Here is a 13,497-nt window from a genome sequence, read left to right as displayed (position 1 = left end):
CCTGCTGCTCTCGGCACTGTTAATTTGCAGCAGAACAAGTATATTGTTTTATGTAGGAGAGCTTTGAAAGATGTGCTGTTTTATTTTACAATAATGTTTCTGGCCTTGACTAAACAATCACTGCATTCTTGAGGTTAGTCTGGGCCTGCACAAAGATCCCCAGTCACTCGACCCTTTAGCTCTTACAGCAGGAAATGTTCAATATCATATGTCCCTCTTGTAACAATAAACCTCTTTTAAAAAGGCAACAAATCAGGACTAGTTCTTGACAAATATGCTTAGGATGATGGCTTAATGTGACCTATGATACAGTCACAGACAAAAGGAGTCAATTATTTCTATGCATTGTTGCCCAATCTGACAGTTTGGATTAAAACCTCTATGAAGAGAGGGTTGGGCTATATCGGTGTGCACGATGTAGGTCAGGGTAGACTGGGTGGGGTTGCAGCTGACTATGCAACACTGGGCCTTGGTGAGTATGCCTTGTTGTGTGGTATCCTGACGATCCTTTTCAGGAAGAAATCACCATTTCTTAGTCACTGGATGCTCACCGTTGTTAGCAGCCATTCCAACTGATACATGGGGTGAGACAGAAGACAAAAAAAAGTAACATTAGGGCTGTTTTTCAGAGGGTAATCATACAATTTGGGAATTTCCTCTATGTCGATCATTACTCCTGTGTCAGGCACATACACTTTTGACTGTACAGCATCAGTCCTGGACTCAAAATCAGAATAGTTGATAACTTCAGGCTCACTACAGACCTGGAATCATTTTTAACACGCAGGACTCAAACACATCACACCATAGAGCTACACAGGACAAGATCTGTGTTAAAACCTCCCAGGCAGTAACCCAAGGTTCAGAATCATCTACCCTCCTCCAAAGAGAAAGACAGGTCTTAACCCCGGCGTGAGCACGTGCCAAACCAAAGTTTTCCAGGGTAACTCTTATGCAAGAACATCATTATCCCAGACCTGACCTTGAAGTAAGTAAGCCGAGAAAGGGCAGCAGAAAATTCTTGTTGTTTAGTCATTTAAGGTGCCAGTTAAGTGTAAAGACGTGATGCAATACATACAAACTGACAAGCATAGCTGTGCTGACTGACACCAATATCGTCTTTTATCTTAGTGATGCAAAGTGGCAGCTGGACCGAGCTGAAGTGTTGGACAGTGCTTTGTTGTGAGGTGAATTACCGCAGTGGAAGTGATGTGATTGTGCACCGATTATCAAAGCATTAAATATGTCTTTTCATTTCTGCTTGTGTGCATCTACAGGGTTTAGTACAATTATGAGAGGCAAAACATAAGCAAACAGTGCTGTGCATTTCTTATTTTGTGGTACTGTAATATTATTGTACCATTATGGTTCTGTTAACAGTGAATAGAGCAGCACACAGGAACCAGGGGGGCAGGGTAATTCTGTTGGCCTTATCCAGACAGCCAACTTCCTGTTAGTCTGCTGCTGCTAACCGAGAAAGACAGGAACTAATAGTGAACAGTCATTCTCAACACAAAGGAAATATATCTATATTTAACATCCACTGGATCTTTTAAATAAAAAAAACAAAGAGCCATTTGATTAGTCCATAATACAAGATACAAAACCAAAAACACAAGAGTCAACAGTGAATCCTCAAAATCAATTATTAACTAACCCGTTTTCATGACCCATCCCCTTTCCCAAACAAGAACGTGTAATGATCATGGTTGACATTTGCATGAACAATGTCATCAGGGGCTTTCTTGAGGCAGTGCAAGTCTGGCACCAGTAGGACAGCGTCAGACGCAGCCAGAGAGAGAAAGAGACACACCTTGGGGGAGTGTTTGCAACCCAGTGACACTCTCCTGAGATTCAAAGCTCACCGAGCCAGGCCTAATTCAAGCAAAAAGACGGCAGAAATCTGTTTGGCAAATCAGATGAAAGGAGAGCTACTGTATGTACCTTTTCGCCTCATGAGCCCGCAGAGCTGACTCTGATGTGCAGAGACAAAAGGAGGACCTCACAGCCTGAGGACATGACCAACAGGAAATGGGACAAGTGTGACACACTTTTGAGCATCCCTCTCTGCATTCCTCCATCTCCATTTACATCTGACCACTCTGTTAAGGAGATGCTGGTCGTATGAAACACTGAGTGCTATAGTGTACTTTCATTGGTTATTTAGACCATACTTTGAGAGGAAAAACACTGATCATGTCACTGTGCTTTCCCTGATTAACAATAAATGTCAGTTTTGATATTTTTTTTTGTCACAAGAGCTTGGCAAAATGGCCAAAATCTTCCATCCGTAAACATATATCTACATACATCTCTACCTCATAGTAACACCAGACAATAGTACCTTCCCTTTAACTGAGTAGAAATTGTTCTGACATAAAGCTATGAAAAAAACATCGACAGAAAGGAAAATGTACAGAAAATAAATCTCAGTGAGGACTGATGTGTGTCAGAACGTAATACAGGAACAAGTTTTCTGTCACTTGATCCTAAAAGAAGAATACAAAGATCAATGAATCACTTGATCTTAATCTATATTTATCCTCTTACTTTGTACTACTGGGTCATCAGAGATCCCTACAACTGGGATATCCACATTTTGGAGAGCAACTGTGTATAGATTTTGGAGTCGGTGCACAAACATATAAGATTATGGCACGTCTTTGGTGACAGGAGACCTTCAATTCCGTCCATCGCTGCCATATTCAGTTATGTTCACACTTTCCAATTAAATCATGGGCCACCCCATTCTGCCAAAGGCTATTTGTACTCCAACTGGTTTCTCATTGACAGGGCTCAAATACAATTATTACACACCATTGCCCCACCCTGAAAACAAAGACACAGGAGTAGTACAAAAAGACTACTGAGAGGTCAAAACCTGGGGCTCGGTTCCAAGAGAAATGTCTGATTTACTGCTTACCTACAACTCCAGACAATAAGATACTTGCTACAGCAGGTAACCTCACCAGGATTAAAACTCACTGCCTATTCCGGCTCTGTGAAACCCAAAGGTGAGTCACATGTGACATAACGTGAAAATCCTAGCCACAAATCAGGATGAGCCGATGTGGAAGAGGGAGGGCCTGCATAGCGAGAGCAGAATTATGACATGCCTTTACAGTCTCCACAACGACAACAAAGTTACTTATTTTAGGAAACTACTGTGTACTATGTCGAATAAGGTATCCCTGTTATCATTTCATTAGCTTCTAACGGCAAACATGCCAAGTTCAAATATTTCTGAGATGTTTTTTTCCTGATGTTGTTGTCCTAAGGAGGTATTGACTCTAATGTTGACATGAATTGTTCTCTTTTTAACAACATGTGGAGCTTGAATTGACAATAAAATCGACCCCTTTTTATTGTTTTAGCACCAGACCCTTAAAAACAAAGTGGCTGCCACTTGTGCAATAACATTAAAAAAATACAATATGTTTCTCTTCATTGCTAAACAGCAGCGTTTCCCAGTGTTAGTCTGTGATTCATTTACCAGGATTATCACAGCCCATCATTTGTCTCATCTTGAGCCATTTATAAAGCTGAGGTTGTTGGCTTGCATAAAGCCGTGGGTACACGCAATCAGCAACTAAAACAAGGCTCCACCATGTTTCCTAACCGGTCTAATCTGCCACATGTCTAGTTTTGCAATTTCTTTATTGTTGTGTTGGTGTCCAACATCCAGGTCACTGTAGGCCGTGTATATTAAAAAAGTACATCCCTCCAAACAACTGTTAGCTAAAATGCTAACAGTAAAGGGCAGATACAGCAAGGAAAAGCAGAAAACTATTCTACAGTTTTGGTATTTTATTGGCAGAAAGTATTGTAACTTTACAGTCAGTAACGGTCACAGACTTTTCTTTCCCACACTCTGCTACCCATGCCACCGCTACACACACACCAGTGATGTCGCCTCAGTGCTCCCCATACACTGGCTGCCTTTTGCCTTTTGTCACCAAGACCGCATGAGACGCCACCTAAATCCCCTTCCTGTAACCAAGGCCACGGACCACCATTGTAATCAGATTCCAGCTGCATTCCAGTGCTTTTTCGCAACAATGAGATAAGGTGCTGTTTTTTCACCTCTCTCCCGCCTCAAGTGACCACGCAGTCTGTGCGCTGGACCATTTAAACAGCACGGGGACACAATACATTTCACACCAGTGTTTCAAGGAAAGCTATTGTAGTCTTTTATACTTGGAAATGAGGTTTGCAGACACAACAGCAACGTGGCTTAAAGTCCAAATCAATGCAAAGGTAACGTATACAGAACCAATGATGGACTCCATTGAAGTAGCTCTGACTAAAGTATACATGATTAAATTGCCTCGTTTCCAGACATTTACAGGTGAAAGGATTTCAACACCAGAAGTCAAATGCTGAGGTTTTGCCAATTTCCCTGTTCTAAAAAAAGAAACAGACTCCTGAGAATTTAAACTTGGAAAACATAACATTCAGAACATGTATGTTTATTTAGTTTGACGCTGACCTTGCATAAAAAAGAAAATTGTACGACAGCCCAAACCCTATTCCCAACTGTCTAAGAATTTCTGTGTGGTCAGACGTTAAAGACTAAATCCTAAACTTCTAATCCTGCTTAAAAGTTGAAGTTTTAAAAACAACCATATTAAAATCCTATAAAGCCTTACTTAAAATAAGTGTTTAGATCTAGGGTCACTTAACATTGAGTAACAAAACTTGAACAATTAACCTCTGACTAAGTCTTTATTAGACACTGCCTGTCAGGTGAGCAACACAACAGACACCACAAGAGGACAAATGCAAAAACCCTGCAGTGTGTATTAAAAAAAAAAGTACAGTCCTAAAAATTGTCCCTTCCTGTTCCTGATCAACTTCTCTCCCCTCCCCCAATGAGCAATGCACAACCCACTGCTCCATTCCAACAGATGTTGTCTGCTGTGGTGGGAAAGACCAAAGGAAGAAATGGTACTAGTCTACGTGCATCTGTTGGAATTGCAAAGAATTATAAAATAGAAAGACGATATGAAACTGAAAGAGGACACCTGAACCTCACTGAGATTCCAAGCAAACGTATTTCTAAAAACCCTGTCACATGGATAATGGTGGGAATCATCCTTTATGTAAAACAGACACAAGAAGGCCAATATTTAAGCTTGGGAAGGTTACAATTAAAAAGCCGGCAAAAATAAGCTGGAAAAAATTGCCGATTGAGAAACCCTGCCTAATGTTGCACTCTTTTCCAATGAACGTAGAGAACAGCACAAGCTCCAAAAGTCGCTAATTCTACAGTGAAACTTTCCCACTTGGCGACACCAATAGCCCGTCCCTTCAGGTTTCCCTCCAAAGCCACTCCCCAATCATTATCATTATGAATATGCATTGAATGATAATTATTGTTCACAGCTCATTAACCGACGGCTTAGGCAATGACAGCACGGGCAAAGTGCACACAGGAAGGAAGGTAGAATGACTGGTTGGCCATTCAATCATTTCATTCAGGTCGTAAATATTATTGCTGGTTGCAATCCTGCAAGAGGTTATTGGTTAGAGTATTTGATTTATTGATTGCTATCGGGATATTTAACACACATTTCTAGAACACATGACCCACTCAAGCTTAAATGAACACACTTTATTTTGCCTTATTAAAGGGTAAGGACAGCTATTTTTAAACACTTGTAGTCAATATGAAAACTTCCGTCGTCCTTCTATTGTGTTACGGTTTTCTACTGTGTAAGTTATTAGAGGCACAGATTTCCACATGTGATCCTCTTCCGTCTCAGGTGGGGTCGAAGCAAACAAACACGCTAATATGTTAAGAAGGTAGTTGGATAATGAGACGTTTCTCTCTCTGTCCTCAGAAATATCTGCTGGACATCTTGTCTGGAAAAAAACTAGTTTCAAAACAGGAAACCCACAGTGTAAAATCTCATATCTGTTGAATATCACAGTTTCTGGCAGATAGTACTGTTGGAAATGTGGACTGAGATAACATCTTGCACAGACAGGACTGGACACAAAATGAGGTATGTCAGACATGTTAAAGAATGCACTTTTTCAATCCAACTGAGATGTAAATGCCAAACTGTTGACCAACTATATAGCTTCTTTCCACATGACTATTGATTTTTACAGCACACTGATATTACCAACTGTGATAAGAGAAATGTTTAAATGCTGCCGTGCTACGAATGTACAATTCAATTAGTCCACAAATCAAACAGAAGACTGAACCACTTATTCTAAACTATTTCAGTATAGTAATGAGGGAATGGACAGCTGGACTGAATCCCATGTCAGATATGGTTACAAAACTTAATGATTTCCAAACCAATTCAAAAAGTTGCACCCTCCCTCACATCTTATGCTCATTTCCGTCTGCCTTCTTCCTGACCCACTTCCTCTCTCAGCTCAGCTTCAGGAAGACAGGCTCACACTGCTAAAGACCTTGTACCGCAGCACAACCAGCCGAATTTGATGCGTCTGGAATGGTTAACAAGCCCAAACACAGCTGTAGTACTTTCGACTGTTTGACCCTGGGGTCGCTCTGTCAGCCTTTCACCTGCTCTGCATCCCACAGCGTGTCTAGGCGAGAAAAACTCCTGCAACCCCAGAGCTGATTACACACGGGGACTTGGTAATCAAGATCAATATGGGGGCCAAATATGCAAATCAAGTTGCCCTTTTGGCACACTAAACACAGCCCTTACAAATCAAACTGCCCTATAGTCATGAGCAAGTAAATGAGCCGGTGGTGGCACACAGACTAGGGGGTCACACAGAGGACTATTTGGGTCATCACACAGCCACTAGGGCACGACTGCAGAAGGGACTATTTTATGACTGCCAATTGGGAACAGGAGCACCTTCAATGATTATCCTAGAAACTTGTGTTTTTATCAGTTTTCAATGTACTGTGTTGCCAGGACGGCAATGGGATCTGATCATCACATTACTCGCAGCTTCAAGGCAGAGCGCTAAGTCCAATTTAAGAGCGAAGCTAATTCATGATACTTGTGACCAGGGCGGAAGGAGAAAATGATCTGAAGAGCTGGAGGGCAGAAAATTATGTAGTCGATTATTTCCATCAATGCCAAATACCAGCTGCTCAAATGTGAGTAGTAAATATAAAACAACACAAAAACAATAACATATGTAGTCTGGAAACTTTAAATCAAACACCAATATCAGAATCCTCAGGAAATACAAGCAAGACTACATAATGTAGCCTTTTTGTTGAGCAAAAGTACTCGCATTAAAGACAGCTGTCAATATAATACTATATAGGTCTCAGCATTACTCAGGTGCAGCAACACGATATTCCTGTCTGCCCTTATTGACTAGAACTAGATAAAAGGTTGAGGTAGTTTTTGCACAGACTTGCATAATTTCATACCAACAATTTTGCACGTGTTATGGCCAAACAAGCATAGCTGGTGGAGGACACTGTCAATGCATTCGGGTAGTTGCTAGCATGGAAGCAGCCACCGCTTCTATGCTGTGACACTTTCCCATTTATCTTCCAAACCAGTGTGTTAGTGGGTCAAATCTGAACCTGGCATCTGGGTAAATATTGCAGATATTGCAATTAAATAAAATACATAGTACAAAAAAAGCTATCCTCTGTAATAATGAAAGAGTGGATTCCTGGTATGTTTGGATCCCATTGTTTAGTAGGAACATTAACAGTGAGGATGCCAGGGGCCAGGGCGCGGTTGTGCTGCCTCTCTGCACCTCCATGTATGTGGATCTATCGTTCAGAGATAAGTTTTCCTGCCGCACTGTGGTTAGCTACCCCACCCCGCTCAATAACGTGCAACAGCACATTTCATGTCGTAAAATGATCCACCAAACCCACCCACAACACCAAGAGGAACAAAACCCCCACCATGAAACCAGCTACTGCTTTGATTATCGATGGGAAACTTTTAGGCATTGTCAGTTAACAGCCGTTGAAGGCTAGCGCTAGCTTTACAAAAAAACAGACAGACTATCCCGATTCATTTTAGCTAGCGTGTGCACTTTCCTGTCTGGAAGGTGGAACAACGATGACTGTTTTTAAAATAATGCGGGGGAATCAAACCAATTATAAACATTCAAAATAAACTGTAACCTACCTTCTGAGAAGAAAATGAAAGTATTCCAGAAATGATATATCACAGCCCAACGCTTCACCACTTGATTCCTCCCTCTGCCGGAGCCGCTGCTGCTGACACCGCTCTCGCACTCTGTGCTCTTTCCCGGCTATGACGCTAGTCCCGCCCCCTGCATTGGCTTGGCGAGCTCTGAGTGGATCAGCGGCTTTTGACGGACAGCTTCAACAGTCAATCGAAATGTCGTTTTGGATAACAAGGAACGGATCCCACGCCTCCCTTCTTCAGGCTCCCATTTACCAAAATCACCGTCAATTGTGTGTTCATGGTGGCATTATGGCGTTTTAATCTCCTGTGGTGTCACCCCTATTATCTGTTTTATATGTTTACTATCTATCAATCACCATTAACCTTATTATTAGAGAAGCATCATTGTGTGTTCACGTATCATACAATTTATTTATCAATGCATTTAAATGGTTCATTGTAAGGCGAGGCAATAATCATTTGGTAGACTGTTTGTTATGTGTTTACTTTACATGAAGCAGTGAATTAATGGGGGTGTATATGGAAACCAAATATAAGGATATAAAAAAAAGTGTAAGAAGGTACATGAAATAATGACTTGATCCTCCTTTGTTATGCAGGTCTTTGGTGTCCATGAATGTAAACTATAATCCAATGTGATACCCATTGAACAATTGAACATGCTTATACAATATTATTGTTCTACATGTAATTTAATGAGGAAAAACCATCCCGATTCTCCTGAAGAACACAGTGTACCACATGTGTATCACAGCACCACAAGATGGCGTAATTTGACACATCCATCCACCTTTGACAGAAGACAGCAGCTGTATTCCATCATCCAAACTGTATTTATTATCATTCTAGCGGACAATTATAAAGTCCCTTGATATAGAATTTTTTCTTAACAAGATTGCAAATTGCTGGATGAGGGTTGATGTCAGTGTTTGTGTTGAAACTGGTGGCCTACATTATCACAGTTAATGGAACAGGATAACAAACGTCAGTGGTTAATTGTTTTAAAATTACATATGACTCACTCTGATCAGGTTACTTTTCGTCCTGTTACATCATTTGATAGGATTAATGCCATAAGCCATATCTGAACCTTACCTTTTCTCATGGATGGTTTCCTCTCAATTCCCTTGTCAGGGGATTTCTGAGCTGAGTCGAAAGCTGCCTTCATCTGTGCCACCTTCACAGAGTGTCCCAGCTCATCAGACTTTACTTCAGGTGACTTTGGCCGGTCCTGGTGCTGCAACTTTTCATGCAGTTGAATGGTGTCCATTATGAGGGCTGACACAGGCCTGGATTTAAGGCTGCCTTGGGATTCATCTCTCATTGAGACGCTATCAGTCCCCTCTTTGCCAGGTTGTTCCTCAGGCTGCTCATTTGGTTTACGTTTCATATTAAGATCCTCCTTCATGAACTTTTGGCTTTCCTCAGAGATATCTTTGCCCGCTGTAACCAAAACTGTGTCCTCCACCTTCCTCCTCCTCACAGGTTGTGCATCTGAGCATGTAGAGTCAGATAACTGCGGATCAGCTTGGCGCTTACTGTCACTCTTTGTTTGTAGAGGTGGACTTCTGGTGTCTGTCTTCTCAGCCATAAGTACATTGCATGAGTCTGCAATTTGTGCATCGCTTTTTGTGGGTGGAGACTTGGAATCAGACCTTGATAAGGGTGCAAATTCCTCAGAAATAACAATACTCACTTCACATGACGTTCTCTCATGTGAGACTGCTGATTGTAAGTTGTCTGAAGACAGGTTTTCTTTTATCTCCGTACCCTCATTGATTGAAGCCTCTGCTGAGTTGGTATTTTCCCCTGCAATCTGACAATCACCTTTCGGACAGTTGGACTTTATGATTGAGTTCTCACACAATGTATTCCCAATCACTCCAGGCTGAGGTTGAAGACAATCCGAGGTTAAACTGTGATACATTTCCATCTGTTTCATATCCACAAGAGGGTCTTTCGTTGAATGGTTTTCTTTAGCCATTTCTTTCAACCCCTTCCTGTCATATAATGAAGAAGATGTATTTTCATCGGATTGATGGATTTTATCGGTGGATTGCTCTGTTGCTGCCCTGGGAAGCACCATCTTGGCAGTATAATTCATGGTGCCCTTTTTGTTTGCGTCAACCTCTTTTATTTTTGAAACAGCTGGGGTTGTTTCCTTTCTATCTCTCTTTAGTAGTTTTTTCAAAATAGAACTGGGTTCAACAGCTGGCAAATCAATCTTTTGGTTTGCGGTTGCTTCAGTTGTGTCCATTTGTAGATAAGGCCTCGCTGACTCCCTTTGATCATCAGCCTCAGTGACATTTGGTTTCGTTGAAGAGTTGAGTTTCAAAACCTGCTTCACCTCACATGCTTCTTTTGTATGATTCTCTGTTCTCTCCTTTGGAGGTCCACAGTGAATGGTATCACTCAGGTCTAATAGAGACTCTTCCTGCAGGGTGTTTTTCAAAGGATGTTGGGGTTGAGCTGTAGGCGTTTTCTTCCTCGCACTCAAGCGCCCCACTGTTACTGTGCAGAGTTTACCATCTTCAACTTCAGCAGGGATGGGGCCATGCTGATTTTGTTGAACTGACATTAAAGACTCACTTCCTGTAAGATCTCGACATCCGCTCATTTTCACCATCACAGAGTCCCCTTCAGTGTTTTCAAGCGAGTGTGCATCACCTGAGGTGGCAGCAGGGCCAGACTGTTCATACAACTCTTCAACTGAGGAGTCTTCTTCTTGGATCTCCTCAAGTTGGACACTCCCCTCCTTCTGGTACTCCATCTTGATCTTTGAAGATGTTTTTAGCTGAACCTCAGTCTTCTTCTGTCTCTTGGGTTGATTTGAAAGCCTCTGTGCTCCAGCTCTTTCCTCAATCCTCACACTACTCTTTAGGTTCTGATCCGTCTCCAGTGGAGCTGTCCTGCCACCTCCTCCTTCTCCCTCCTTTCCTGCAGCCCCTCCCTGTCTCACCTCCCTTGCAGCAAAAGGACTAACCCACACATTTATGTGCTTCTCACTAGAAGGTGTTGTTGGCTCCTGGCTGCGGATCCCGTCCAGGTCCTGAGCGTCTGGCTCCTCTAGATTTTTCCTGGAGTTACCAGCCTCCTCACAGGAGCTTCCTCCCTCCATGACATCATCTAAATGACTGCCTGCCGCTCCTGAGTCAGGGCACGGTTTAGCCTCCTCCAATCCCTCACCCAGGGCCTGTTCTCCCCCTTCAAGTTTATCCTGGTTCTGCCCCATATTGTCTGTGGAAGAAGACATGGCGTTAACCTCAACCTTAAGACCAAGCTTCCCAAATCATACCACGTGTTCAAAATGTTAGCCCATAAGTATTTTGTTTTTTTGTCTGCAGATCCTTACTTAGTTTTCATTTGTGAATATTATGCTGAACAGTATAGGGTTGGGGAAAAACAAGATTATTGGAAGATTTTGAATCCATTCCAAACTTCCAAAAATGGATTTCAAATAACATTTTGTATACAACTTCTACCATGTGTGCAGTATATTTTGAAATCTCTCTGCAAAAAGACAGCTAGCCTATGTCTACTAAGTAATGCAACATTATTATACGTTGTTATAACTTGACTTTTTTTCCTTTTTGTGATTTTGTTTCTCTATTTTGTCCTATTGCTTTTGTATATTAACAATATGGATACCAGTTGATAACAACTTTTAAAATATGAAAACGTACATATTTAATTGATAATGGATCATTTTTAATCATTAACACACCAATGCAAGATTTACACCCCTACTGAAAAGTTGCAGGAAACAGAGATAGAACAAATTGAATAGGATAAAGATATATTTGTACATCATTTTATTTTTACAGTCTTGATAAGTAAAAACTGTGTTCAAAGTTTTTGGATAATCAACACTGCAGCAGATAACAGGACGACTGAGTCCAACCAATTCTCAGTAATTGAAGGTTTTCAAAGTCCTATGACACTCCGTCAGAAAATCTTTTTTATGCACTTTGATTTGTTTACATGTAAGATTGTAATGTTGTTATAATTTCTTCTCACACATTACATGTATAAGGGAGGAATTGTGTTCAAAATCTCTGTTACTAAGCATATGTTCACTGATTGAAAAGTGTGAATTGAATAAAGCCATAGGTTATTTTGATTACTTAATTAATTGTATTTCAATTCTACGTTTATTTAACCAGAAGTCCTGTTTTCATTATACTTTTTTTTAACGTTTCCTCTCAGAGGAACACAACCTCTGCTTTTGTATATTAGTAACAGCAGGAGGAGGGGGGATAAACACAACGCAAAAACCTGTCTAATCTTGCTGCAGAGTTCAACTTTCCATGAGATAGTCTAATTGTTTAATCCGTAATGACCCACTAAACTGCAGCAGTAAGCAGAGAAATGTGGAGACACAATGAACAATGTTGTGGACCATGAGTCTGTTTCCTGTCTGTGCAAGGCCTCATGCCCAGTCTGTGTGACAACATATGACTGCTGTTGTCTTATCATCTGACAGCCCCCATTACTCTCATACACACAGCTGATGTTCTCATAATGAAGGCAGCGCTGTCCTAGAAAATACACACATATTGTTTTCATGCTGTGGTATTATGAGAGGAGAGAGAGAGTGTGTGTAAAAAAAGATGACAAACACAAAAAGATAGTGTGTGAGGTAGTTACAGAACTCTCTGTCATCATGTGTACTCATCAACTTAAGTTCATCAAAACTTTTTAACTAAAAGATATAGCCATCAAAATATCACGATTACTTGAGTATTTAATATCTTATAATTAAATGTACAAATATTTGGATATTTATTACGTTGAAAATAGCAAATTAGGAGTGATCCCATTAAATATTTACGTATTTGCATACATTACCAGAACAGAAATTGGGATAAAGCTCCAGGTTCAAAATGATCGTTTGATTTTGTAAACATTTTAGAGCCAAGGATTTTCACATGAAGGATTTTTTTATATCTACTTGTATCACTACATCATGTCAACAGACATAAAGATATATTCAAATAATCTCATTTTATCAGCTTTTAGGATTTAGTTTTATATACATTTGGCTATAAAAGATGCATGAACAACCCTTAAGAACAAAATATGGAAGTTGAGATAATATGTGGCTCAGTGAATGACAAGAAAAACTAATGTGGGCCTTTAGAGATGTTTTATTAAACCTCAATAGATTTTACAAAGCATTACAGGGAAACGAGGAAGACATGTGTTACTATTAGACACCCCATAAAGCTTAATAATGTATGCTATCTGATGGTAACTGCTTTGGGAGAACTCTGCAAACACAAATAGACAAACTGGATTAAAATAAACACTTAAATGGGTATTTTGGATGTTTTCTTTTCACTAGTCTGAAAGAAGACATGTAATGGAATCGAAA

General features: G+C 40.6%; 1 protein-coding gene across 2 annotated transcripts in view; it reads right to left on the bottom strand.

Annotated features, from left to right (window-relative positions):
* Positions 1 to 8,218, bottom strand: part of coro1ca (coronin, actin binding protein, 1Ca) — a 35,192-nt gene extending 26,974 nt beyond the window's left edge. The window contains exons 1-2 of one of the 2 annotated variants that reach the window (XM_063897036.1): positions 8,100 to 8,194; positions 552 to 572 (exon numbers count right to left, since the gene is read on the bottom strand). In XM_063897036.1, coding sequence (XP_063753106.1) covers positions 552 to 567 — 16 coding nt within the window. In that variant the 5' untranslated portion in view covers positions 568 to 572; positions 8,100 to 8,194. Of the gene's footprint in view, positions 1 to 551; positions 573 to 8,099 lie in introns of both variants that reach the window. The other variant, XM_063897037.1, reaches the window with a different exon arrangement.
* Between the last annotated feature and the right edge of the window lie 5,279 nt (positions 8,219 to 13,497).

This window comes from Eleginops maclovinus, chromosome 12 (genome assembly GCF_036324505.1).
Source record: "Eleginops maclovinus isolate JMC-PN-2008 ecotype Puerto Natales chromosome 12, JC_Emac_rtc_rv5, whole genome shotgun sequence".
In the NCBI taxonomy this organism is placed as follows: Eukaryota; Metazoa; Chordata; class Actinopteri; order Perciformes; family Eleginopidae; genus Eleginops; species Eleginops maclovinus.
The sequence above is the reverse complement of the archived record's forward strand: the minus strand, read 5'-3'. Positions and strand labels throughout refer to the sequence as shown.